The sequence below is a fragment of the Cucurbita moschata genome, unplaced genomic scaffold (genome assembly GCF_002738365.1).
Source record: "Cucurbita moschata cultivar Rifu unplaced genomic scaffold, Cmos_1.0 Cmo_Scf00085, whole genome shotgun sequence".
NCBI lineage: Eukaryota > Viridiplantae > Streptophyta > Magnoliopsida > Cucurbitales > Cucurbitaceae > Cucurbita > Cucurbita moschata.
In genome coordinates, this window is record NW_019268601.1 from 514,084 (window position 1) to 539,796 (window position 25,713).

The following is a 25,713-nucleotide window of genomic DNA, read 5'->3' on the forward strand; positions in this document are numbered from 1 at the left end:
GAAGCAGTTGAACTGCAAATTCCCCAAACCCAAAACACACACAAATCACCGCCACCAAATCCTCAATTCTCTCTCTCAAACTTCCAATTTCTCATCACAAATTTCACAATCTTCATCCCAAATCCATGGCGGTTGAAGACGACTTCAGTTTCCCCACCGCTTTAGAGCCTTACAGTCGCTGCGGCATCGATTCGCCGCCGCTCTGGCGCCTCTCTCCCACCGCATCGCCGATTTCTTACCGTCAAAAAACAGCCTCCAATCGGAGTTTCAGAGACGATCAGAAGAGCGATCGGTTTGCGTCGGTGAGATTCTCGGCGTCGTTGCAGAGGAGGAGGAGATTTTCGAGCGATGCGGCGATGGACGGCGAGGAGGAGGAGGAGGAGGTAGCGGCGGAGAAGATGGACGTGCTTTGGGAGAATTTCAACGAGGAGTTGTCGAGGAGTGGGAGATCTAGGTTGATGAAAACGGCGGAAATGGAGGAGATTGAGATTGTGAAAGCGCGGCGGCGGATGGCGGAATTGAATCTGTCAGAGACTTCCAGCGCGGTGGCAACGAGGAGGAAGGCGACGGGGAAGACGGCGTTTGTTAAGGCTTTGAAGAAGCTTTTCTTGTTGCATAACAAATCCCGCCGGAATCTGCAAACTCGATCACGGTGAGAAACAGAGGATTTTTTTTTTTTTTTTAGCCAAAAAATGTAAAAATTATTAAGAAATTACAATTAAAAACAGGGTTTTAATTTAATTTAAATTTTTTTTGGGAGATTCTAGAATTTATATTTTTTTTATCTAAAAAATTCTTAAGATCTAATACAAAATTTTGGGTCCGTTGGATTGGTGACTCGAGTGACCGAGTGACCAGACCGACTTCACAATCCCAACTCAACCCTCTATTTTTGAGTTAGTTTGGATTGGGTTGTCGGATTGATCTATATAATACATAGTAATACATGTTATATTAATAATTAAATTTTTTAAAATATTAAACAGTGTCGCAATGCATGCTGCATTAACATCGGTCACAAAAGGTTAATTTTTTTTTTATTTTCATAATAATTTCAAAAAAAAAATTAATTTAAAATTTTGGGTAAGTTTAATTTTCAAAAACTAATAATTATTAAATAAAACAAATTTAGTTTAGGTGTAAATAAGACAAAAAAAAAAAATCAAACATAATTATTTATCGATAATCATTACATCATTGGCGTACCATAAAGATATTAGGTAACGAGTTACTTGTTTCATTAAGTATAAGTTCACGTGGCAAGTATATCATTGGTGTTTATATTGATAGCCAAAAGGCACCTTTAGAAGTAGATATGTCACACGAAATGTGGCATAGAGGCAAGCTCGGTCTAAATCTAAATTTTTTAAAAATACCTATAAAAATGGTATATTTATCGTAAAATGAGAGCAAATTTTTAAAAATACCTATAAAAATGGTATATTTATAGGGGCATGAAGATAGTGTGTAACGACCCTAGATTTCTAGTGACTTAAAGCAGCTATTGTTATCATAACTTATGCTCTTATGCGGAATTAAACATTTAAAACTTTATCGTAAAACACTATCATGGACTTACACGTTCAAAAGTATCTTTAAAACAGCATAAAGAAAACCGAATAAAATATTAAAGTAAAAACATCATATACTAACCTAAGTCTAAGAAAATGATATACCACTATCCTATGTATGTGTCATGGTCTCTACTCGCAATGTCATCGTCAATCGTACAGGGGTGTCTTGCCTTTACCTGAAATAGGTCAATCGTACAGGGGTGTCTTGCCTTTACCTGAAATAGAAATATCACACAGCTCGAGTATTTTAAGAAATACTCAGCAAGTCACCCAACTATTGGGGTTAGGAAATGTAAACACATGCAACTCATGATTAGGGACCTGTCGTTAAAATCATCATTGATGTGACCTCCGATTCGGATAAAATTGGATGTGTAACACTTCTTTACACAAGACCCACACGTATGAGCGTGGACCTCTAGGCAGTTCGCACCTCTGGACCCATCGTAGTTGGGCTAGCTATTCGTAGCCGACGTCTGAAGGTCAACAGTGTACATGTCCGTACTCAATATCATAAATGGAGAAGTAAGAGCATTGGTTATGATGATGGAGAAGTAACACAATGTATACAAAATGCGTACTCGTGCATGTGTCATTTATAAAGCATATAATATAGTCACATCATTATATAATATAAAGCATAAATGACACATGCACGAGTACGTTGAATTCTTCATAAGAGCATTGGTTATGATGATGGTAGCGACTTTAAGTTAGTAGAAAAGTAGACTGATATGATAGGTCCCACTCATGATTGCATGTGCTTGCATTTAACTCCGATAGGGGATCGCTTACTAAGTACTTCTTAAATTACTCAAGTCATGTGCTACTCTTATTTTTCAAGTAAAGGCAAGGCTCCTTTGTACGGCTGGCGATGGCATCGCAACCTAGGAAACCGTGGCACATGCTTAAGGTAGTTTTGCAATTTGAATTTAGTAGATTATAGGCAAGTATAGGTCATAGTATAGTGCATTTTCATTTTATTTTATTTAAAGGTGGTAGAGAATGACATGTAAGACCAAGGTCATGTTTTATTATAAAGTTTTCAATGAAATATTTTCACATAGAATGCTTATGATATGTAAATAGTAGCAACTTTAGGTTAAATAGAAAATCTAGGGTCGTTACATTAACGTTGATTTTTGAAATTCCGAATAATTTAAACGAGCTAAATCTAATTTTGCATAAAATAATTGAAACTAACCAAAGGTAGTCATATTAACCCATTTAAACTAGCTAAAAGATAGTCATACAAACCTTAAACGCTTCCGAAGAGTTGAAACTAGTAAGAAAGGGTCGGGTTCAAGTATATCAGACCCAAGCTGGATCAGCCAAAATGTAGGGTTGGGTTCAAGTGTATTAGACCCAAGCTGGATCAGCCAAAATGTCGGCTTAGAGCCGTCAGAAAATGTATTCTCCAACAGGTTTCAAATTGCTCGATAAGATGAAAGGAAGATCAAGGGACCTCCATTTTATAACGGAGTCCAATTCCTCATTTTCTCAACCAAAGCGGGACAACTTTCATTTTTTTTTCTTTCTAATTTTGGGTTATTTACAATTTAATTTTGTTTAATTCTAAATAAACTCGGATTATCTTGATGACAACGACCAAGAGAGTAAAGAAAACTTATTTCTAAACTGGTGATTTGAACCAGTACACTACACGAGAGGTTCCATCAACACCACTTGAATGACTTTAGCATGCAATTTAAACACAGGAATTTTTAATATAAAAAAACTAAAATAAACTCTATTTATTTCAATTCTAAATATGGTATCTACCTGGAAAGAAAGGAAGCCTTTACATTACCTTTGATATCTTTGATATCCTTGGCTACTTAGTTGTCACGATCGAGTTTTGAGGTTTTAGTTCTTAAACCGTGACAGAGAAGACGATGACAAAAGTAAATAAAATAAAAGTGAAATAAAAATAAAATATGAAAATTTGATAAAATTTAAATCGAAATAAAGATAGACAATCAACACATCAGTTAAATTCAAAATGAAATTTCATTACAAGATGGTGTTGTTCAAATGATTACAATTGGAGAAGTGTGTTTGGGATACAATTACAAATGACTCAAAATGTAAAAACATATCGACGCTCTAGAACGACCCATTTTGTGACCACATAGCTCTCGAACACTCCTCTACCTCGACCGTCAGCTTGCGACCACCTGAAAAAGAGAGGAGAAAAGGGTGAATATAAAAATACTCAGTAAGCAACCTATTTGTAGACTCTCATCGTATCCTTAACCTAGTAGGTATCCACGAGCTTTACTCTGGGCTTTAGAAAGTTCAGGTCAGTCTTTACAACTATTTAAGTATTTGGGGTGCCTCAAAATTTTGAGTCGTTCACTCATGGATCCACGCTGGGTGCAGAAGGTGGTTCACCTTTTTTTTTTTTTGGCATTGTGGGTCTACCAAGCGACAAATCGCAAACTACTCTTCAGTTTTTTAAATTGGGTAGCTTACTTTGCCTATGTAGTGTGAAATCGATGTCTGGGTCGATATGCTACCTCATAAAACTCTCTCTAGAGGTGACAATATGATGTGTGCTAACCTGCTCATCAACCATGGGACCATTAGTCACCTAAGATCGGGGGAGCAACCCTCTATGCTTGCTAGCTACCATAATTACCAGTGTGATCCCACACCCTCTTTCAGGATGGATATACATTACATGCGAGATTTCACGCCCTCTCTCAAGAAAAATCTGCATTACCCACGTGATCTCATGCCTTTTCTCAGGACAATTTTTTGTGCGGGACAATCCAACTGAACTATCAAGTCTCACAACCTTAATCAGCCCTATGCCTAGCTTGACGATACAAGTACCAGAGTAGAACTCAACCGTACAAGTATTAGAATGGAAAGAGTAGCGAAGACTTTGATGGCACTATCAAAACTGGGTTGATTGAAGGAGGAAAAATGCGTGAGGATACGAGAGGAGAAAACCCATGATGCTAGTGAGTTCAAGCTCCAAACTGCGACTATAGGAGGCGATGTCGAAATCGCGACTTAAGACCCATCCTCACTAGAGTTTGCTTTGTCCTCGAGATCACGACGTATTGGACGTCAAACCAATAAATTTTATACTTTAACCCTTCTTATCGTCAACGGTGTAAATTTCATGCAATATTTAGACTTAATATGAAAGATCAAGTACGTTTTATATTAGAAAAAAATTCAAGAGCGGAGCATGTGAAGACTCACAACTCATATTATCCTTATTTTAGTCCTCTACTCTATCAACTGAGTTATACCAGCCATTTTCGACACATTAGATTTATTTATTTTAATAGCAAACCAGCAACACGAAGATATTCAGTCCTCTGCTCTACCAGCTAAGCTATACTATACTGGCCATTTCCGACACATTATCCTTATTTTAATAGCAAACCGATGACACGAAAATTTTCCATTCATGACTTCGTTTTTAGTCATTTACTTATATATCCATGATTGGTGAATAATGGGGGCGATGGGTCCCACGTCTCCTCCATTTATTTCATATCCAATTTGATTTTTTTTTATTAATATAGAATAGTAAATATGTAAAAGATCACTTTATTGATCAAATTGACCAAATTAAGAATCTAATCAAATCCTATTCCAAATATCCCTTTCCTCTGATTAGTGGTTTAGGGTTAATCTTTCTACTCCGTTTTTGAGCTCATTGTACCACTTTGTATTGTTCGTCATCATTTCATATCCATTCGGACAACGGGTAATCGCTCTTTGACACTCCCTCATCCTATCGTTCGCTAACCATCATGATTCAATTTCATCGGTTATTGATCATTTTTCTTGCAGAGATTGATGGGTGTGATCGATTTTTCAAACCCTTGCACCCGTATCCTTCCTGCATCTGAGGCATCGCGTCGAGCCAATTGCTCAGTTGCTGGGCGAAGGAAGTGGGCTGTTGCTATGACATCTCAAATTCCAGTAGAACAGGTTCATGTGAGTCAACAAAGGTTGGCTGGTGACTCTTTTATCCGACCCCATTTGAGGAAATTGTCTCCTTATCAGCCCATTCTTCCTTTTGAGGTATAATTTGTTGACCTTTGCTCTGTTGTTCCCATTTCTAGCTGGTTTGTTTGTTTGCATTATTGTGTTGGTGATAACACCTCGGGTTGATCTGGCAATGGGGCATTTGACTGATGTGAATAGAATTGAAAGCGGCAGTGATTTGAACCCTGTGGTGTGTACATGCTTAGGTTTGAATAGTTTATTGACTTGGGTCAGAAATTGTTTGTGATTTTAGTTGAGGAATGTATAATTTGGCCTAGACACTCACTGTGAGACCCCACATCGGTTGAGCAGGAGCACGGGAGTGGAAACCTTTCCCTAGTAGACGTGTTTTAAAAACCTTGAGGGGAAGCCCGAAAGAGCTTTTCCAAAGAGGACAATATCTGCTAGCGGTGGGTTTGGGCTGTTACAAATAGTAGCAGAGCCAGACACTGGGTGATGTGCCAGTGAAGAGGCTAAGCTCCAAAGGGGGTGGACACGAGGTGGTGTGCCAGCAAGGATGTTGGGCCCTGAAAGGGGTAGATTGGGGGGAGGGGGGGAAGGGAATGAATGCCAGCGAGGACGTTGGACCCCGAAGGAGGGTGGAGTGTGAGATCCTACATTTGTTGGGGAGGCAAATGAAGCATTGTTTATAAGGGTGTAGAAACCTCTCTCTAGTAAACGCGTTTTAAAAACCTTGAAGGGAAGCCGAAAATGGAAAACCCCAAAGAGGACATATTTGCTAGCGGTGGGTTTGGGCCGTTACAAATAGTAGCAGAGCCAAACACTGGGTGATGTGCCAGTGAAGAGGCTAAGCTCCAAAGGGGGTGGACACGAGGTGGTGTGCCAGCAAGGATGTTGGGCCCTGAAAGGGGTAGATTGGGGGGGGGGGGGGGAAGGGAATGAATGCCAGCGAGGACGTTGGACCCCGAAGGAGGGTGGAGTGTGAGATCCTACATTTGTTGGGGAGGCAAATGAAGCATTGTTTATAAGGGTGTAGAAACCTCTCTCTAGTAAACGCGTTTTAAAAACCTTGAAGGGAAGCCCAAAATGGAAAACCCCAAAGAGGACATATTTGCTAGCGGTGGGTTTGGGCCGTTACAAATAGTAGCAGAGCCAAACACTGGGTGATGTGCCAGTGAAGAGGCTAAGCTCCAAAGGGGGTGGACACGAGGTGGTGTGCCAGCAAGGATGTTGGGCCCTGAAAGGGGTAGATTGGGGGGAGGGGGGGGAAGGGAATGAATGCCAGCGAGGACGTTGGACCCCGAAGGAGGGTGGAGTGTGAGATCCTACATTTGTTGGGGAGGCAAATGAAGCATTGTTTATAAGGGTGTAGAAACCTCTCTCTAGTAAACGCGTTTTAAAAACCTTGAAGGGAAGCCCAAAATGGAAAACCCCAAAGAGGACATATTTGCTAGCGGTGGGTTTGGGCCGTTACAAATAGTAGCAGAGCCAAACACTGGGTGATGTGCCAGTGAAGAGGCTAAGCTCCAAAGGGGGTGGACACGAGGTGGTGTGCCAGCAAGGATGTTGGGCCCTGAAAGGGGTAGATTGGGGGGAGGGGGGGGAAGGGAATGAATGCCAGCAAGGACGTTGGACCCTGAAGGAGGGTGGAGTGTGAGATCCTACATTTGTTGGGGAGGCAAATGAAGCATTGTTTATAAGGGTGTGGAAACCTCTCTTTAGTAAACGCGTTTTAAAAACCTTGAAGGGAAGCCCGAAATGGAAAACCCCAAAGAGGACATATTTGCTAGCGGTGGGTTTGGGCCGTTACAAATGGTATCAGAGCTAGACGCCGTGTAATATGCCAGCGAGGAGGCTAAGCCTTGAAGGGGGATGGACACGAGGCGGTGTGCCAGCAAGGATGCTGGGTCCCGAAGGGGGGTGGATTAGGGTGGTCCCACATCGATTGAAGAAGGGAACGAGTGCCAGCGAGGACGCTGGACCCCAAAGGAGGAGTGGATTGGGGGGTGCCACATCGATTGGAGAAGGGAAAGAGTACCAGTGAAGACGCTGGACCCTGAAGGAGGGTGGATTGTGAGATCTCACATCGGTTGGGGAGGAGAGTGAAACATTCTTTATAAGGGTGTGAAAACCTCTCCCTAGCACACGCGTTTTAAAAACCTTGAGGGAAAACCCGAAAGGAAAAGCCCAAGAAGGACAATATCGGATAGCGGTGGAAGCTCTTTGTTTTCTTTGTTTTGAGAAACAGATCCCCACAAAATGATATTCATAAACCTTTGAATTGTTTTATACTACAACTGGTTGATATATTATAAGCGTTCTAAGTGGTTTTATCTATTTTTCTTCCCTGCTTCAAGGATTTTGTTATCTCTTCATGGTTTTTAAATCACATTGTAAAGTAAGCTATCAGTAAATTCAGCTTTGAACTTGATTGCACCAGTAAGAACTTGATGTTCTTTAGATAGATTGAGGGGTTTACTCCCACAATATCATGAATATCTCTATATTACAACTGATTGGCATGTTATAAGCTTTCAAGATGGTTCTTAATTTTTCTTTTTCTGGCAGGTTTTGTCAACACGTCTTGGAAGGAAGCCCGAGGACATTATAAAATTAGATGCAAATGAAAATCCTTACGGTCCTCCCCCTGAGGTGAGATACACTTGTAAACACTTTGGTTATAGCGATTGACTACCACCTATGGATGTAGGGGAATTTCTTCTCTCCGGACCACGTAAATTTTGTATCTTTTTGTTTAATTTCTGTATGTGGGTGTGTGAGTTCGATGAATCTTGCTTCCGCTTCCACTATAATAATTGGTGTAACGGCCCAAACCCCACCACTAGCAGATATTGTCCTTTTTTAGCTTTCCCTTTCGGGCTTCCCCTCAAGGCTTTAAAATGCGTCTGCTAGAGAAAGGTTTCCACACTCTTATAAAATGCGTCTGCTAGAGAAAGGTTTCCACACCCTTATAAAGGGTGTTCCGATCTCCTCCCCAACTAATGTGGGATTGTAGGATGTCACAATCCACCTCCCTTTAGGGCCCAGCGTCCTTGCTGGCACTCGTTCTTTTCTCCAATCGATGTGAGACCCCGCCAAATCCACCCCTCTTGGGGACCTAGTGTCCTTGCTGGCACACCGCTTCGTGTCTACTGCCCTTCGGGGAAGAGCCTTCTCACTGGCATATTGCCCGGTGTTTGGCTCTGATACCATTTGTAACGGCCCAAGCCGACCGCTAGCAGATATTGTCCTCTTTGGGCTTTCCCTTTCAGGTTTCCCCTCAAAGGTTTAAAACGCGTCTACTAGAGAAATGTTTCCACACCCTTATAAAGGGTGTTTCGTTCTTCTCCCCAACCAATGTGGGATTGTAGGATGTCACAACTGGGTATCAGTACAATTTGGCTAATTTGGCTGTGGCATTTAGGCACAACAAGTGGTATCAGAGCTTTTTGGTTGTGGCATTCTGCTACAACAATTGGATACCGAAGCATTTTTTGTTGTGGCATTATATGGCCCAAAAAGTGGTATCAAAACTTTGAAGGTTGTGTCATTTCGGCACAAGATTCCCGGCCCGTTTGTTGATATTAAATACAAAGAATCTTGGTTTACTGAATCTGTTTTTCAAATTTTTTTTTCAACTTTGTTTTGCATTATGTTGGACTATATTTTTGAGTTGTTTGTAGGTTCTTGAAGCCTTGGGAACAATGAAATTCCCAAACATCTATCCCGATCCTGAAAGTCGTCGATTGCGAGCAGCACTCGCCATAGATTCTGGTCTCGAATCAGATTATATTCTTGTGGGATGTGGTGCAGACGAGCTTATCGATCTGATTATGCGGTTAATACCGAATCATCTATGCCTCGTTTATGACTATTTAACTTTGATTTCTTACTTCCAAACATGTTTTTTTTTTCCATTCCCTCAAATATTTTGTTGTAGATGTGTGTTGGATCCTGGTGATAAAATTGTAGACTGCCCTCCTACCTTCACAATGTATGAATTTGATGCTGCTGTCAATGGTGCTCTTGTGATTAAAGGTATTATCATAAGTTCTTCCTTTTAAGGAGCAATCTTTAAGGTTGTGAAAGTCATGATTTATAGCTCGTAATGGTCGGTCTGTCGGTTGAATCAACTTATCTGGATATGTTGTTTTCCTCATAGTTCTTGCAATATCTGTTGCCTATGGTGTTCTTGCAGTTCCAAGGAAGCCAGACTTTTCTTTGAATGTGGATCTCATAAAAGATGTTGTTGTGAAGGAAAAACCAAAGTGTATATTCCTCACGTCTCCTAATAATCCTGATGGGAGGTAATTCTTTGTTTGTATCCCTATTTGTGATCTTGCACGTTTTCGACCTAACTCGCGTATCACTCAATCGAGCTACATGATTGAGAACGATATGACAATCGGTTGTGCTCTTTTCATGCTTTATGTGAAAGCTATCATTCCAGAGAATTAAGATTTAGGAGCTATTTTGTAACGGCCTAGGTCTACCGCTAACAGATATTGTCTTCTTTGAGCTTTTCCTTTCGAGTTTTCCCTCAAGGTTTTTGAAACGTATCTGCTAGGGAGAGGTTTCCACGCCTTTATTAAGGGTGTTTCGTTCTCCTCCCCAACCAATGTGGGATCTCACAATCCACCCCTTTCGGGGCCCAGCGTCCTCGCTGGCACTCGTTCCTTTCTCTAATCAATGTGGGACCCTCCAGTTCACCCCCCTTCGGGGCCCAAGGTCCTTGCTGGCACACCGCCTCATGTCCACCCCCTTCGGGGCTCAACTTTCTTGCTAGCACATCGTTCGATGTCTGACTCTAATACCATTTATAACAGCCCAAACCCACCGTTAACAGATATTGTCTTCTTTGAACTTTCTCTTTTGAGTTTTCCCTCAAGGTTTTTAAAATGCGTCTGCTAGAGAGAGGTTTCCACACTCTTATAAAGAGTGTTTCGTTCTCCTCCCAAATCGATGTGGGATCTCACAATCCACCCCTTTCGGGCTCAGCGTCCTTGCTGGCACTCGTTCCTTTCTCTAATCAATGTGGAACCCTCCAGTTCACCCCCCTTCGGGGCCTAGAGTCCTTTCTGGCACGCCGCTTCATGTCCATCCCCTTCAGGGCTCAACTTTCTTGCTAGCACATCGTCCGGTGTCTGGCTCTGATACCCTTTATAACAGCTCAAGCCCACCGCTAGCATATATTGTCCTCTTTGAGCTTTCCTTTTTGGGCTTTCCCTCAAGGTTTTTAAAACGCATCAGTTAGTGAGAGGTTTCTACACCCTTATAAAGGGTGTTTCGTTCTCCTCCCAACCGATGTGGGATCTCACAAACCACCCCCGGCGTCCTCGCTAGTGCTCGTTCCTTTCTCTAATTGATGTAGAACCCTCCAGTTCACCCCCCTTCGGGCCCAAGATCCTTTCTGGCACACCACCTCATGTCCATCCCCTTCGAGGCTCAACTTTCTTGCTAGCACATCGTCCGGTATTTGGCTTTGATACCATTTATAACAGCCCAAGCCCACCGCTAGCAGATATTGTCCTCTTTGGGCTTTCCCTCAAGGTTTTTTAAAACGCGTCTGCTAGAGAGAGGTTTTCACACCCTTATAAAGGGTGTTTGGTTCTCCTCCTCAACTGATGTGGGATCTCACAATCCACCTCTCGGCGTCCTCGCTGATACTCGTTCCTTTCTCCAATCGATGTAGGACTCCCACCAAATCCACCTCCCTTTAAGGCCCAGCGTCCTTACTAGCACACTACCTCGTGTCTACCCCCTTCAAGTCTCAACCTCCTCACTAGCACATCACTCAGTGTCTAGCTCTGATACCAACTGTAACGACCCAACTTTTCTTTGTAATAGCCGTAACCACCATGTGTAAAAAAAGTCGAATCATTACATATTTTCTTAATAAATTTAGCAAATTATCAACAATGAAATTAGTTGTATATTACGTGAAAAATAGACCATTTTGCTTGATTCTTAAAACATGTTAAACTTTGTATCAATTCAGAGTCCTATTTATTCCATTCTCATCATCTTAAGACTTACTTCTTACTTGTTTACAGTTTAATTAGTGATGAAGTTCTGTTGAAAATTCTTGAGCTCCCCATACTAGTTGTTCTAGATGAAGCATATATAGATTTTTCTTCAGTTGAATCAAAGATGCAGTGGGTGAAGAAATATGACAATCTGATTGTACTTAGAACTTTTAGCAAAAGAGCAGGTGTATGATCTTCTTCATTTTTCATCTTATTTTCTGGATGTATAGCTTTATTTTGAAACGTTTATGTGAGATCATCAAGATCTTTGCTTGTAAAACTGCAGGTTTAGCTGGACTTCGTGTCGGGTATGGAGCGTTTCCGTTGAGTATCATTGAATATCTCTGGCGAGCTAAGCAACCATATAATGTGTCTGTTGCTGCTGAAATTGCTGGGTGTGCAGCGTTGCAGAACCCTTCCTACTTAGAGGTTAACTTTCTCAATTAATGCTTGTTGGATGGATTCTTTTAGCTTCATTGTTACTCAGTAACCACGACGGATTGACTTAGTGATATTACATTGGTTGGGGAGGACAACGAAGCATTTTTTATAAGGGTGTGGAAACTTTCCCCTAGCAGCGTTTTAAAAACTTTGAGGGGAAGCCCGAAAAGGAAAGTCCAAAGAGGACAATATTTGCTAGCTGTGGGCTTGAGCTATTACAAATGGTATCAGAGCTAGACACCTGACGGTGTGCCAGTGAGGACGTTGGGCCTTGAAGAGGGGTGGACTGTGAGTTCCCACATTGATTGGAGAGAGTAACGAGTGCTAGCGAGGATGTTGGAGCCCAAAGGGGAGTGGATTGTGAGATCCCACATCGGTTGGATAAGGGAATGAAGCATTCTTTATAAGGGTGTGGAAACCTCTCCCTAGCAGACGCCTCTTAAAAACCTTGAGGGGAAGCCCGAAAGGGAAAGTCTAAAAAGGATAATATCTGCTAGCGGTGAGCTTGAGCTATTACAAATAGTATCAAAGCCAAACACCAGGCGGTTTGCCAGCGAAGGACGCTGGGCTTCGAAGAGGAGTGGACTGTGAGTTCTCACATTGATTAGAGAGAGGACGAGTGTTATCGAGGATGTTGGGCCTGAAGGGAGGTGGATTGTGAGATCCCACATTGGTTGGATAGGAGAATGAAGCATTCTTTATAAAGGTGTGGAAAATTTTTCCTAGCAGATGTGTTTTAAAAACCTTGAGGGGAAACCCGAAAGGGAAAGCCCAAAAAGAACAATATCGGTTAGCGGTGAGCTTGGGTTATTACAAATGGTATCAGAGCCAGACACCAGGCAGTGTATTAGCAAGGACGCTAGGCCTTGAATAAAGGTGGATTGTGGGTTCCCACATCGATTGGAGAGAGAAATGAGTGCTAGTGAGGACGTTGGACCCAAAGGGGAGTGGATTGTGAGACCCCACATCGGTTGGATAGGGAATTAAGCATTCTTTATAAGGGTGTGGAAACCTCTCCATAGCAAACGCGTTTTAAAAACCTTGAGGAGAAGCCCAAAGAGGAACAATATCTGCTAGCGGTGGACTTGGCTGTTACAAATGGTATCAGAGCCAAACACTGGGCGAGGCGGTGTGCCAACAAGGACGTTGGGCCCCAAAGGGGGGTGAATTGTGAAACCCCACATCAGTTGGGGAGGAGAACGAAACATTCTTTATAAGGACGTGGAAACCTCTCCATAGCAAACACGTTTTAAAAACCTTAAGGAGAAGCTCGAAAGGGAAAGCCCAAAGAGGACAACATCCGCTAGCGGTGGTGGGCTTGGACTGTTACAGAAGTTATCACGTTAGATTAGATGAGATTCACGAAAATGGACGTGGATACTCACAATATTAAAAAAAAAAAACGATAAATTAATCGTTAACAAGCTCGATCCATGTCTAATCCGAGCTTTCTATCTGTTGCAGAAGGTAAAAAATGATTTGGTACAAGAACGTGAGAGGCTGTTCAATCTTCTAAAGGATGTGCCATTTTTAAATCCATATCCAAGTCACTCTAATTTCATCCTTTGCGAGGTGACTTCAGGAAAGGATGCAAAGAAATTGAAGGTATGACTCTCTGCACTCTTCATTCTTTTTATAAACATCATCATCCACTCCGGGACGTAAATTATTTTTCGCACACGTACCGATCGGATAATTTAAAATACATGAAAACGTGCTACAGACAATTTTAAAAATCGTGCTCGGGTACCCTTTTTTAAATAATTTAAGATAAGAAAATGACATGAGCGGTGGTGTTCTAACAAAACCTAAAGTAATAGAATTAGTTCAATGTGGAAACGTCTTAAATAGTAAATTAAAACATAAAACTCTGAGTTGTCCCATGATCATGATCATTGTTTCCACCCTGTTCGTCACTCTCATGCTATAGCCTTGTCCTTACCTAAAAATCATTTAAAAAACAAGGTGAGTATTAAAATACTGAGTAAGGTTCTCCTCGGTTGGGGTTAGATATGCAAATTATCATTTCAATCAAAATCAACAGACCTTGGTGGTTGATTACCCGTCACGTGTAATCTACTCACCTAAAATAGTTTTCAGTCATCACTCGACCATTAGTGGTTGGTTACCGATATACACAGTGTGTCATCTTTTCTACAAAAGTAATTTTCAACAATCACTCCTTAGTGACCATTGGTGGTTGGTTACCGATACACACAGTGTATAACCCTTGCAACAATCACCCATCTGACCAATAGTGACTGGTCATCTGAAACACATAGCATGCAGCAACCCTCTACATTAATTTAATTCAAAAATCATAACATGCACATACGGAGTCCCAAAAAAAATTGTTTTCATGATCAATAGAATTGGTGACAAACAACGAACATCCGTATAATAATCTGTATAACAGCATGCACATCCAACTGTATTTTATAAAAACAAAACGGTTTAGAACCTACATTCAAACATCTAACAAATCGATCTAAATTTTCACGACATAATGATTTAAACATAGCAATGCTTTAATATTTACCGTCGTCTTGGGTAAATGTTGGGTCCTATTCCGTCTTTCTTCAAGAGTATCGAACTTTGTTTGTTGTAGCGTCGAACCTCCAACTTGTTTGCTACTTTCTGAAAATGACTGCAAAATTTCAATGCAGGAGGACCTAGCAAAAATGGGGGTGATGATTCGTCACTACGATAAGAAAGAGTTAAAAGGCTATGTTCGTGTTACCGCCGGGAAGCCCGAACACACCGATGCTTTGATGGACTGCCTTCGACGTTTATCGTAATTGGTCCCATTTTTTGGGAAGCTTTAGAATCCAAAGGGATTTAAGATTGATCTTACTTTGATTAAATTATTTGTCACAGCTTCTGTGTTTAAAACATGACATTGATCATGTTGGTTTTTCTATTTGTAGTCATTGAAGGAAAACCAGAACATGGGACATTGGTTCGTGGGATTTTGCTAAACCTGACAAATGTTTGATCACACAGCAGATTTTGTCTTTTGCTCATTAAGGCTTCTAAATGATCATATATCTCTTGAAATGTTCGAGGCCTCGGCTTTGGGATTGACATTTTGAGATCCCACGTCATAAACATTTCGTATAGGTAGATTATTTCACAAAAAAAAAAAAAAATTGGACCATCGAAAAAGAAGGTGAACCTTGTTGGTATAGGTAATAATTTTTTTTTTCTTTTAACTATTTCTTAGTTATTTTATTCTTAGGAATACGCATTGATGTGGTTTCGGTTCATTCATGTACTTCTCATGTATTCGAGTGTCACATGTTCACTAGCTTCTACCTTTATTCATCTCCAAACCATGTCTTACTAGAGTGTCACATGTTCACTAGCTTCTACCTTTATTCATCTCCAAACCATGTCTTACTAGAGGAGGTAACGCTTTGATACCATTAGTAACGATTCATGTCCAACATTCTAAATCCATATTCGAGTCTTGTACATGGGTTACTACATGTGAAACATTCATAAGAAGAGTTCATCCGTGTTACTTTCATACACAACCCTCCAGACTCAAGGAAAAAAGAAAGTATAATTTTTCATACCAAAATGAATCGTACACAAAACATGAGATCCCTCGAGTAAAAATGTAAGAACATCATAAATCCTTAACAGAATGAACTCATCTCGAATCAATACTAAGAACCCTTTTCATTTACCAGGCAAGAAATCCAAGCAACGACGTTTGTTTGATGGTGTATGGTGGTGCCTGAACGTGAAGATTAAACAGAAGGAGAGAGTACGAGTTGTGAACCATGAGCTTATTGTGTCTTTCATCTTCTTCTTCATTTTTTTTTTTTCTTTGGCATTGTTGCCAATAACGACACCTACTAAAGACAACCAAATACAAGATGATGATTGTGCAGTGATCGTGATCAACTAAAAGTTTTTGTCGACCTCAATTTGATAAGCCAAACAACCTTAAATCAACCATACTTAGGATAGATAGATATTAAGTCCTATAACTTGTTTACTACAATCATGTATAGAAAATTTGATTTTATAATACTTATACGACATCCAAAGTTACCATCTAACTTATGTTGAGCGAAACGTAGTAACGGCAAATCTCTCAATTTCTCCCTTCATTTCGAAGAAGTTGATTTGTTTTGGGTAGCTCTGTTCAGTCCAAGCCCAATAACTCTTTTCCCAATAGCCCAATTCCTATTAAGAGTCTACTCAAGTTCTAAATTAAGAAATTTTGAAGCAAATGAAACAGGAGTCCCAATAGTGTAGAGCTACCACGTTGTGAACTCTATTTTCATATTAAGTTGGTCGAGTTAACCAAACCCAACCAAACCCGGATGGTTTAAGTTGAGTAGTCTTGTTTTCATTTGTTTTGCATTAAATGACATAAACATGCATATGATAACAATAACAAGCACGGGTCTAAAATTTTGGAAAAGCCATGAGTCATCGCCAGAGCCATAGCCAGAGCCATAGCCACCCACCTCAATCAACCCTATAGAATTAAAATTATTTAAATTTTCAACCAAACTCAAATCCATAGCATAGCAGAAGATGATCATCACGCAAGAACAGTGAAAAGAGAGAGCTTCAGATATAAAAGCAAGCTGATATGGAAATATTATGAAACAAAGGCATTGCAATGTTAATGTCCACTAAGTTTCAGCATAATATATATAAAAGCCTTTGCATTCAAAATCCAGAAAGGTGTCTGTCTATCCAGAAAACAGAAGGATGATGAGAACCTGGATGCGGTGCGTTTGTTTAGTTTAGCCCATCGCATATTTCTGTGTCCAAGTTCGGGCGTTATGTTCGTACTTGGCTCTGTCGGTTTTGTACATGTGAGCTATCTCAGGCACCAGAGGATCATCTGGATTCGGGTCTGTAAGCAGTGAGCATATGGACAACAACACCTGCACATAATTCTCTATACCTTCACTACAACAACTTATTGAAAGTTGGACAAATGTAGAAGAAGCAAGGTAGTAGTACCTTGGAAACTGTAAGAGCAGGGCTCCATTGCTCTTTCAAAATGTCAAGGCAGATACTTCCATTGTTGTTGATGTTCGGGTGATACACTTTGGTTTTAAACGAAACCTGCTCAAAACACAATATATCTCTCATTACTATCGTATGGACGTTTCTTCGTGAGATTTGATTCACTTTTTCGCAAGGTTACAAAGAAAGAAATCCTGATTCGGAGATGAATAACATATCTTGGTCAACGAGTTAACATCGAAGCATGTAAGAACAAGTAAAGGGACTCTGTAAGAATGGCTTAAAGCTAAGCTCCCTACCCACCTAGATATTAACATCTTATGTATTTTGTAGCAAGAACTTGATGTAAGGTTGTCAGTTGCGATACGAGAATTGTGTATAAACGAGCCAGATCCTCATAGATAACAATGTAATAATGTACAGAGGCAGAAACAAATTTTGAAGTACTTGAGGATAACTTTTTTTTTTCTTTTTTTTTTCAGGCATCAGTATCAATGGAATAAAAATATCAATAAAAATTTGTTATTTTGGTGCCATAAACCAAGAGCCATTGCACAGAATCACGAACACGTTCCCATGGAGAAAATACTATACAGTCATGAGGGAAAGAAAATAAAAGCAGAGTGCACAAGAAAGGTATTGATACCTTAGGTGGCTTAAAGGGATAATCTGGTGGAAAGTGAATGTTCACTGAAAATATACCCCCAGAATAAGGACTGTCTGCTGGACCCATAATTGTTGCTTGCCAGTGGAACATGTCTTGACCAACAGGACCTGAAAATAATGTAATCAAGAGAAAATGCTCAATGGAGAATGCTGGGAATGAAGTGTCTCATAAGTTACGGATTTAGATGAGCCATTATATAAGTCAAAAAACTCTGTTATGCTCGAATATCAATTCCCCAAGAAACCCCATCCAAAAAATACAATCCTATATTACAATATTCATGAACCCACATCACCTTACAATATCAGAACCATGTAAAAATCCAAAAAAGACATCAGGACATGGCATAAGTCCACGACTGTAATCAAAAGTACTTCCCAAACATAGGCAAAGCCATTATTCATATATGAATTAGCATTACTACTAATCATGGCCCAATAAAAAAGCCTAGAAAACACCTAAGATTAATATCTAGCAACATCTTATAGAAATATGAAACTATTGTGTTAACATCATGAAGAAATCTTCTCATTGGGAATACTAGGCTGAATTTTAATAGGCCAAATTAATAAAAATCCCCCTGAACTTTGCATTTTATCTCAAAAATACCCTTTTGACTTCTAAAAGTTTCAATAATACCCTTAAAGTTTAAAAAAAAAATCCCAATAGTACTCTTAAACTTTCAAAAAAAGTTTTAAAAATGCCCTTAAACTTTCAAAATAGTTTAAAAAGATATCCTTACCGTTAGTTTTGAATGAAAACCGTTAATACTTTGTTACAAAATTACCCCTGAACTTTCTAAAATGTTTCAAAAATACCCATGAACTTTCAAAAGTTTCATTAATACTCTTCTTTAAAAACTTAGAAAATACCCTTTTGAATGTATAATAAATTTCAACACCCTAATAGACAATTTATTTTTAAGTTAGTTCTTTCCCAACTCGAGATAAATTTACATAAATCGGCTACTTAAGAGTGTAGATAAATGATTAATAAAATTTATAACTCTTTTTCTAAAACTTCATGAATACTAATGCTACTTTGAAAGTTATGAGTATATTTGAAACGTAATACTAAAAATTCTGTCTATATATTAATCGTAAGGATATCTTAAAATTTAAAAAAAAAAAATTTAAGGGTATTTTTTAAGTTTTTAAAAAAGTTATAAGTGTATTAATGAAAATTTAAAAGTTGAAAAATATTTATGAAACAATTTTCAAAGTTCAAGGTACTTTTAAAACAAAATACTTCCGTTCAAAACTAATTATAAGGGAATATTTTAAACTTTTTTGAAAGTTTAAGAGTACAATTGAAACTTTTGAAAGTTAAAAGAGTAATTATGGGATAAAATACAAAATTTAGGAGTTTTTTTATTAATTTAACCTATTTTAATATTAAAGAGAATACCCAAAAGCATGAACAAGAGTAACAAAAAAGATAGTTTCAAATTAACTCATCATAGCTCCAAATGAAATGATTTTGAGATCAAAATTAGAAAAAGATTGGTTGTTCAATACATACCAGCACTGCAAGAAACTGGAGGGTCCTTTTGCAGGTCTCTTAACTCCTTGGCAATACGTTTGGAAGCCATTGCACCTTGTAAACAGGGTAGAGGCCTCTGACTACTGAACAAGATGTCTTCAAAAAGAAGAAGAAAACTAAACAACGTATGATAATAACTCAAACATGAAAACATTGCAAAAACTAAAATACCAAAATAAAGAACAAAAGAAAAGGAGACGCCAAGAACATCAATTAAATAAGACAATGATTAAATGCATGTATTGGGATGCATACGCCCTTGAAACTCTGTTGATCATTTAAGTGGCTACATGCTCACCAGTTGAAAGCATTAACACGCCATTTGTACTGAATAAATTATTTCATCACCATTCTTGATTACCAAAAATAACATGAGAAACAGAAAATCAAGACTTGAAAATGCATAAAGTTTGATTTCAGCTAAAGAATCACAATCAGAGCAAAGAAATTATTATTATTATCAGAGAACTTGGCTTGTCAGTACTTCTAGAAATTTGCTTTATGATATCAGTATCATCCACTAAACAAATATTCATAACAGGATGATCAAAAGGAGCTAACATATAGAAGACAGATGAAATCATCAAAAGAACAAAAGAGATAGACAAGCAAGCATGATCAAAAGGAGCCTCCAGCCTAGTAATTGGTACCATTGCAAGTCACAAAACATGTATTGATTGCAAAAAGACTCCAGAATAGTGATATAATATAATCTTAAAGAGTTAACTCGATGATCAGGAAGCATACAACAAAAACAACGATTTGGACTAAAACTCAAAATTGCTAAAGGAAAAACACACAAATTTCCAAAACTCGATGATCAGGGAGAACAAAAGAACGATCGCAAAACCCTAGAATGAAAAGCAAAAAGAGAAGAAAGCGGCATCAAAATCAGAGCAAAATCAACAGAATCCATGAAGCAGACGGTGGGGAAAACAGAGAAAAAAAGGAAGAATTGAGAGAATTTGGTTACCTTTGGGAGATGAATCCGTAGGGTTTTGAAAAGCGATCGGAAGAGGAGAATCGGGGGTGTGGAAGAAGAGAAGAGAAGCGAAGCGTGTTTATATAAAGAATCTTGGCGACCCTCCAACCCTGCCTAGAGCTGTATTTCTTGCATGCACACGGTTTCCGCTTCGGAAATTGTTCAAAAAAGTTTATTCTTTTTGTTCGCTTTTATATCATTTCGTTTCATGCATCTCTCTTGGGCTGGGCTTTTTATATATATATATATGGAACCTTACAGCATTAAGACGGGCCCTTGTTTTGAGTGGTAAGCGGTTTAGCGGGATGAGCCGCCTTGTTTTGCGAAAGAGATCGGGGGACAAGTTCCCCGAGCCTCCTCTAGTAGAGACGAGTCTCAATTGAGATCGAGAGAGATCCCCTTTTCGGATTCTTAGGAATATACAGATTCGCGCTCTGAATCTGAATCGCGAAATGGAAATGGTAGAGGTGGCTCGTAGGCTATATATATGTATTCTCTGATATGAGTCGTGAGCATAATCAATTCCGGGACAGGGGCTTACCTTGAAGCAACTTTCAATGTCATACCTTTTATCTCCCCTGCTCGCTCTCTTTTCATTCGAAACCCAACTTCACCACTCTATCTCACTGTGGCCACCCTAATGGAGAAGATTACTGGGCCACTCTCCGTTCACTCCGGTTCCCATCTACGGATGTCAGGGTTAACCCAATTGTACGGTTCAACTACTATAGTAATCCGGGTGATGTGGAGGGTGTGTGAATGGCACCTGCAAGATCGATGATGTACTGAGAAGCCGTTCCATGGAGGATTTCCAATTCAGGGAATGGTTTGAGGGCCGAGATTGAAGATACGTGGGGCCTGCATTGTCAATTGATCAATCAAATGATCGGCTTATGGGAGAGTTTTGCTGTATATATACCCTTAAACAGTGATTTGAAGATGTAATTTCTCCGTTCTATGTATTCTCTCTAATGTATATAATTAAAGTATCAATATAATTCTCGAGCTCATATTTCTTTTTGCATTTTCTCTTCTCCCGTGTTTTTTGTGTTCATCTGAATCGAGCGTGTTGTTGTGTGATCCTACACATTTACTTCTACAGTATGTTGCTTGCGAATGCGTATATCATATTGTTAAACGTGCTTCATTTTTTCTATTGATTTTTGGTATCGTGAGCGTGCATTATCTCATAGTCATGCTTAGGGGTACGTACGAGTTAACACAGTAGGTTCATGCACGCATGTGTGAACTGTGTGTAGAGAAATATTATGCATCCTGTTGCATATGGTTGCATTTTTCAATCTCAAACGTGTGGTCACTTACGGATTATTTTAAATACTTAGCTATGACTATCATTTTTTCAGGTAAAGATAAGAGTCTCGGGTAACGATGACAACATCATGGTATCATTTTTATCTTTTTTTTTTCTTTTTTTTCAATTATGTTTTTACCATGTTTGCAAGGTTTACGAACCGTTTTGTTTATAACTTTTGATTTTATATGTCAACAAACTTCCATAATTTTCACCATAATTGACGACGGTAACCCTTCCAATTGTGATATAATAGCTAAGAAATATAATAAAATATGAAAAACAATTAGAATCAAAGGCGGTAAAAGCCCATTCACTCCCCTAGCTTTCGTCTCTCAGTGTTAGTGTCGGCCCAACAGAGTGCTTTCGTTGTTGGTGTTCTTTCCGATCTTTACGCATTTAACGAGAAAATATCGGTTCCCTCTCTATCATTTTAGAAATTCCGTCTAAGTTGATAGATTTGGTATGACCTGAGTCTAGGACAGTTGGATAAGCTAGAGAATAGGCATACTTGTTGACGGCATGTTGATTTAATCCTCGCTTGATGTACTAGATTATAGATCTACTGCTGAATCGGAGGATGGAAATTTGTGTATCTGTGCAGCTTGATGGATGATATGGCCTCGTTGAGTATGTGTGATTGAATGCATAATTGATTGTACGTTGACTTCAGTGGATTGAATGTGTGGTTCTCCCGATAGAGAATAATTAATAGAATTGGTTTAAAACTACGATGAAAGTGTCAGTTTGGCTAGACTTTGACCGAGGATGGAATGCTTCCAGTAGTCCGAGCATAGTAGAATGGTGAGAGATGATCAGAGGGTGAGACCCCTATTGCTCCTGACCGATCCAAACTCAGAGAGTCGAAACTGAGAAACCTGGAGACATGAATCCATGTCAACATTGTCAATCCACCCTTAGACCTAGAAGATTACTATGGCAACCTTAGAGAAAAATAAAGGAGTTTTCACATCCCTTTCCACTCTGGTATGGTACCGTTGAGCTAGGTGTGAAGTTGGTTAGGTACGTGTGACTTGAGAGTTTGTCTAGACTACCCTACATGATGGATCCGTCCTGCATTAGAATGTTGATCGTGCGGGTAGTTAATAGAGTTGGCACGTACAAGGGGTAGCGCCCCGACCTTGGGCGACTCCATGGCCTATGGGATTGGTTTGCCAACTACCTCCCATGGATCCTAAAGAAAGTTTGTGGTCTCCTGTTAGGTCAAGTATGGGATGAGAGCTTACAAGTAGCTTGCTTATTGGCTACATTTATATACTCGCCCTGTTCCCCCTTTTTTCAAGTGTTCACAGGTTGTCGGTCGAGGTGGAGGAACATTCTAAAGTTGTGCGGTCACGAAGGGAATAGTTTCTGAGTGTTAGTCCATCTTGTGTTTAAGCCTTTTGTATACTCACCCTACCCTAACTCAAGTTGAGCTTAAGGTTAGCCTCCGGGTTACTTGAAACCAATGACTAACCCTAAAAATTATCTTGAGGTAGCATTTGAGTACTTGAAAATCAAGAACGAACCTAGATCTATTATGGGAGCTTCCTTCTAATTACTTGAAAATCAACGGCTAACTCTAAGCGAACACACCCTGATCATGATACTTGATAAAAGACGCTAAAGTGAGCACATATCATATTAAACTCTTAGACCCTTTAGACTTGTATACATAAATTGTGGGGCTAATCATGGAGGGTATTTTAGTCATTTCTCTTAAGCCTTAACTTATACCCGTAACTTGGTTAGGTCCTAAACTTGATCCGAACTTCTTGAAATCTTAGGTAAACCTTTATGTCCTTAGACATAGGTCTTTCTTAAAATCTTGATTTAGAGTGTTTGAACCTTGAAATGTCTTAAACGAATTGTAGGGGTATTATGGTCATTTTCCACCATAAACTTGGTTCGAGCTTCAAACATGATCCAATGGTTCTAAGACTTTAAATAGTCCTTAAACACCATGAAATAAGGCCTCTTATAAAGCTTCATGATATTTATAGGTCAACTGGGTCACGAATGGAAGGTAGTTTACCATAAGGGCATTATGGTCATTTTACATCATTACTTGGTTTAGTTACTTAACCTTATCCAATGACTACCAAATTTCATTATATAACTTTAATATGTCATGTCATGCATAATATTAAAATTTCATGAGCAACGGAGTTCATTTAGTGAGTTATTCTAACATTACTCCATTTCCAAGCGAAATACACGGTTTAGGTCTTTAATTAACGATTCTTTGTTTATTTATTCCATATTCTTTTAAATATGGCTTAACATAAGGTTAATATTGAAATCCAAATGATTTCTACGAGTATTTTTTAAGAAAAGTCCAGTTTGGCTACTTACCTCTTAGTCGATGTTTGGGGCCTCGACTCTCAAGTTTTCGGTATCCGATTTTTTCCAATTTTTCTTTGATATCTTTTTAAAGGAGTTTAGTTTTTGAAACCCTCGAGAATTTTATGAAAACCACTTTGGAAAGGGGTTAATTTTTAGAAAAACTGAGAGGTCTAAAACGAGTGAAATGCCCCTAATTTTCTTAACCTAACAGTGACGTCACCCTTACGTGCATAAGTCATAATGTGAAAATTCATATTAAATAACTTTGAAAACATTTAACAAATAAGACCATAAATTTAAATGCAAACGTTTATCTTCTCAAATAAAACTCAAACAAAATATCTAGTGCCCTATTATGCCTCCGTTTCATCTTCCATGGTCTTCACAGCAACCATCATCAACTGTGCACGGGAGCCTTGCCTTTACCTGAACAAATTATGGTAGCACGTGGCTTGAGTATTTTATGAAATACTCAGTAAGTCACCCGATTGTTGGGGTTATATATGCAAAGCACATGCAAAACATGAGTGGGACTTAGCTTTTATAAACTATACATAGCCTTAGGCTCTTTTCAGATTCGGGCAGTGTTGGATGTGTGGTACTTCTTCACACACGACTCATATACGTGTACATGGGCCCACCAGACGGGCTTGTATACGTACCCCTGGGCTTGGCCTTTTCGGGCATAACGTATTGCATGTATGCGTCCGTAGAAAAGACCCGCATGATATCATGACGAACATAAATATCGAACGTATGCGTCTGTACTATCATAACATAAAGGGCAAGTATCCCGATGCACATGACATACAAACATGCATGAGATCTCATGATTTACATTACATGACATAATACTTAATACGTTTTATTTTCTTTATGCATTTCATGACATACTCAATTATGCAACGTGTATGCATGGCAACATTCATCAATCCATCACATTCATGACTTACATAACATTCATAGCATTTCTAACTCTTTTCATGGAAACAGTGTAAAGGATTGCATGCATATGTAGTAAACATTTCATAACAATACATAATATAACATTTCACAAATGTTATGGTGCATGCATAACCCACAGGGCATGCACCATCATGCATCATAAAATAGACTAACACCGACAGTAAGGTCACTTAGCTCATTCGCCTTGCCCGAAGTTTACTCACGATAAGATATTCACCTTGTTACTACAACTCCAATGCTTAACTATTTCCTATAAAAACTACTTAACATGCTTAGGGCCTATTCATAACTTAACCAAGCTAAACCTCATGTTTAATTACTGAAGTAAGCTCCTAAAGTAATATGATTTGGTAAATAAGTGTCAAAAAGGTAAAAAACCTAGAATTTGGTATATTATACGTGTATCGAGCGGTGAGAAAAGAAAGAGTTGAGTTGACATTACGTACGCGTGCGAGCCAAGCCGCGTCTGTGCACACATGCGAAGCCGAAGATGCGCGTTTCCTCTGGGTGCGGATCGTGTATCCGTTAGGTTATCACCTCCACTTGGTCCGAAAAAGCTGTGAGCTAGATCATCTAGCCGCGTGCACTAGACCAACGCTTTCACTCGGTCATATACAGAAGGTCGTGGGCTGGACAGTGGGCAGATTGAGTTTTTGGTTGTGAGTTGGGTTGGTATGTGCGCTGAAACCCGATCCGAACCGAAAACTCTTCTTCCTTACTCGAAAACCACGAAAATCCTAAATCGTACTCTACTGGTTTCGATGAAATACGTAGCGATTTCGATGAAACCCAATGCCCTTACGTTCGCTCTTGTCGCAATTTGGTTACCACTCCTTGTTGCAACACACCACGACGTTAGTTCGCTCCTATCCAAGAATCCTCAC

At 39.3% G+C, this 25,713-nt stretch overlaps 3 protein-coding genes across 5 annotated transcripts; 2 read left to right on the top strand and 1 right to left on the bottom strand.

Moving 5' to 3' along the window:
- On the top strand, positions 1 to 718 carry LOC111439032. The gene has a single exon (XM_023076769.1). The coding sequence runs from the start codon at positions 126 to 128 to the stop codon at positions 654 to 656; it is 531 nt and encodes a 176-aa protein (XP_022932537.1). The 5' UTR covers positions 1 to 125; the 3' UTR covers positions 657 to 718.
- A 4,451-nt stretch (positions 719 to 5,169) lies between these two features.
- On the top strand, positions 5,170 to 15,039 carry LOC111439036 (histidinol-phosphate aminotransferase, chloroplastic-like). Its single transcript, XM_023076773.1, has 10 exons — positions 5,170 to 5,304; positions 5,391 to 5,624; positions 8,118 to 8,201; positions 9,233 to 9,387; positions 9,490 to 9,587; positions 9,748 to 9,856; positions 11,603 to 11,760; positions 11,862 to 12,004; positions 13,481 to 13,621; positions 14,683 to 15,039. The coding sequence occupies exons 2-10, from the start codon at positions 5,397 to 5,399 to the stop codon at positions 14,812 to 14,814; spliced, it is 1,248 nt and encodes a 415-aa protein (XP_022932541.1). The 5' UTR covers positions 5,170 to 5,304; positions 5,391 to 5,396; the 3' UTR covers positions 14,815 to 15,039.
- Positions 15,040 to 16,586: 1,547 nt separating this feature from the next.
- Positions 16,587 to 20,364, bottom strand: LOC111439039 (ubiquitin-conjugating enzyme E2 28-like). 3 transcript variants are annotated; one of them, XM_023076778.1, is made up of 6 exons: positions 20,197 to 20,364; positions 20,024 to 20,074; positions 19,203 to 19,319; positions 17,661 to 17,788; positions 17,009 to 17,113; positions 16,587 to 16,929 (listed from the first exon to the last, which is right to left on the bottom strand). In XM_023076778.1, exons 3-6 carry the CDS (start codon positions 19,270 to 19,272, stop codon positions 16,786 to 16,788), a joined length of 447 nt encoding a protein of 148 aa, XP_022932546.1. In that variant the 5' UTR covers positions 19,273 to 19,319; positions 20,024 to 20,074; positions 20,197 to 20,364; the 3' UTR covers positions 16,587 to 16,785. The 3 variants fall into 3 exon arrangements, with proteins under 3 accessions (XP_022932546.1, XP_022932545.1, XP_022932547.1); XM_023076777.1 differs by lacking the exon at positions 20,024 to 20,074; XM_023076779.1 differs by lacking the exons at positions 20,024 to 20,074; positions 20,197 to 20,364 and adding an exon at positions 19,943 to 19,966.
- Positions 20,365 to 25,713: the final 5,349 nt, after the last annotated feature.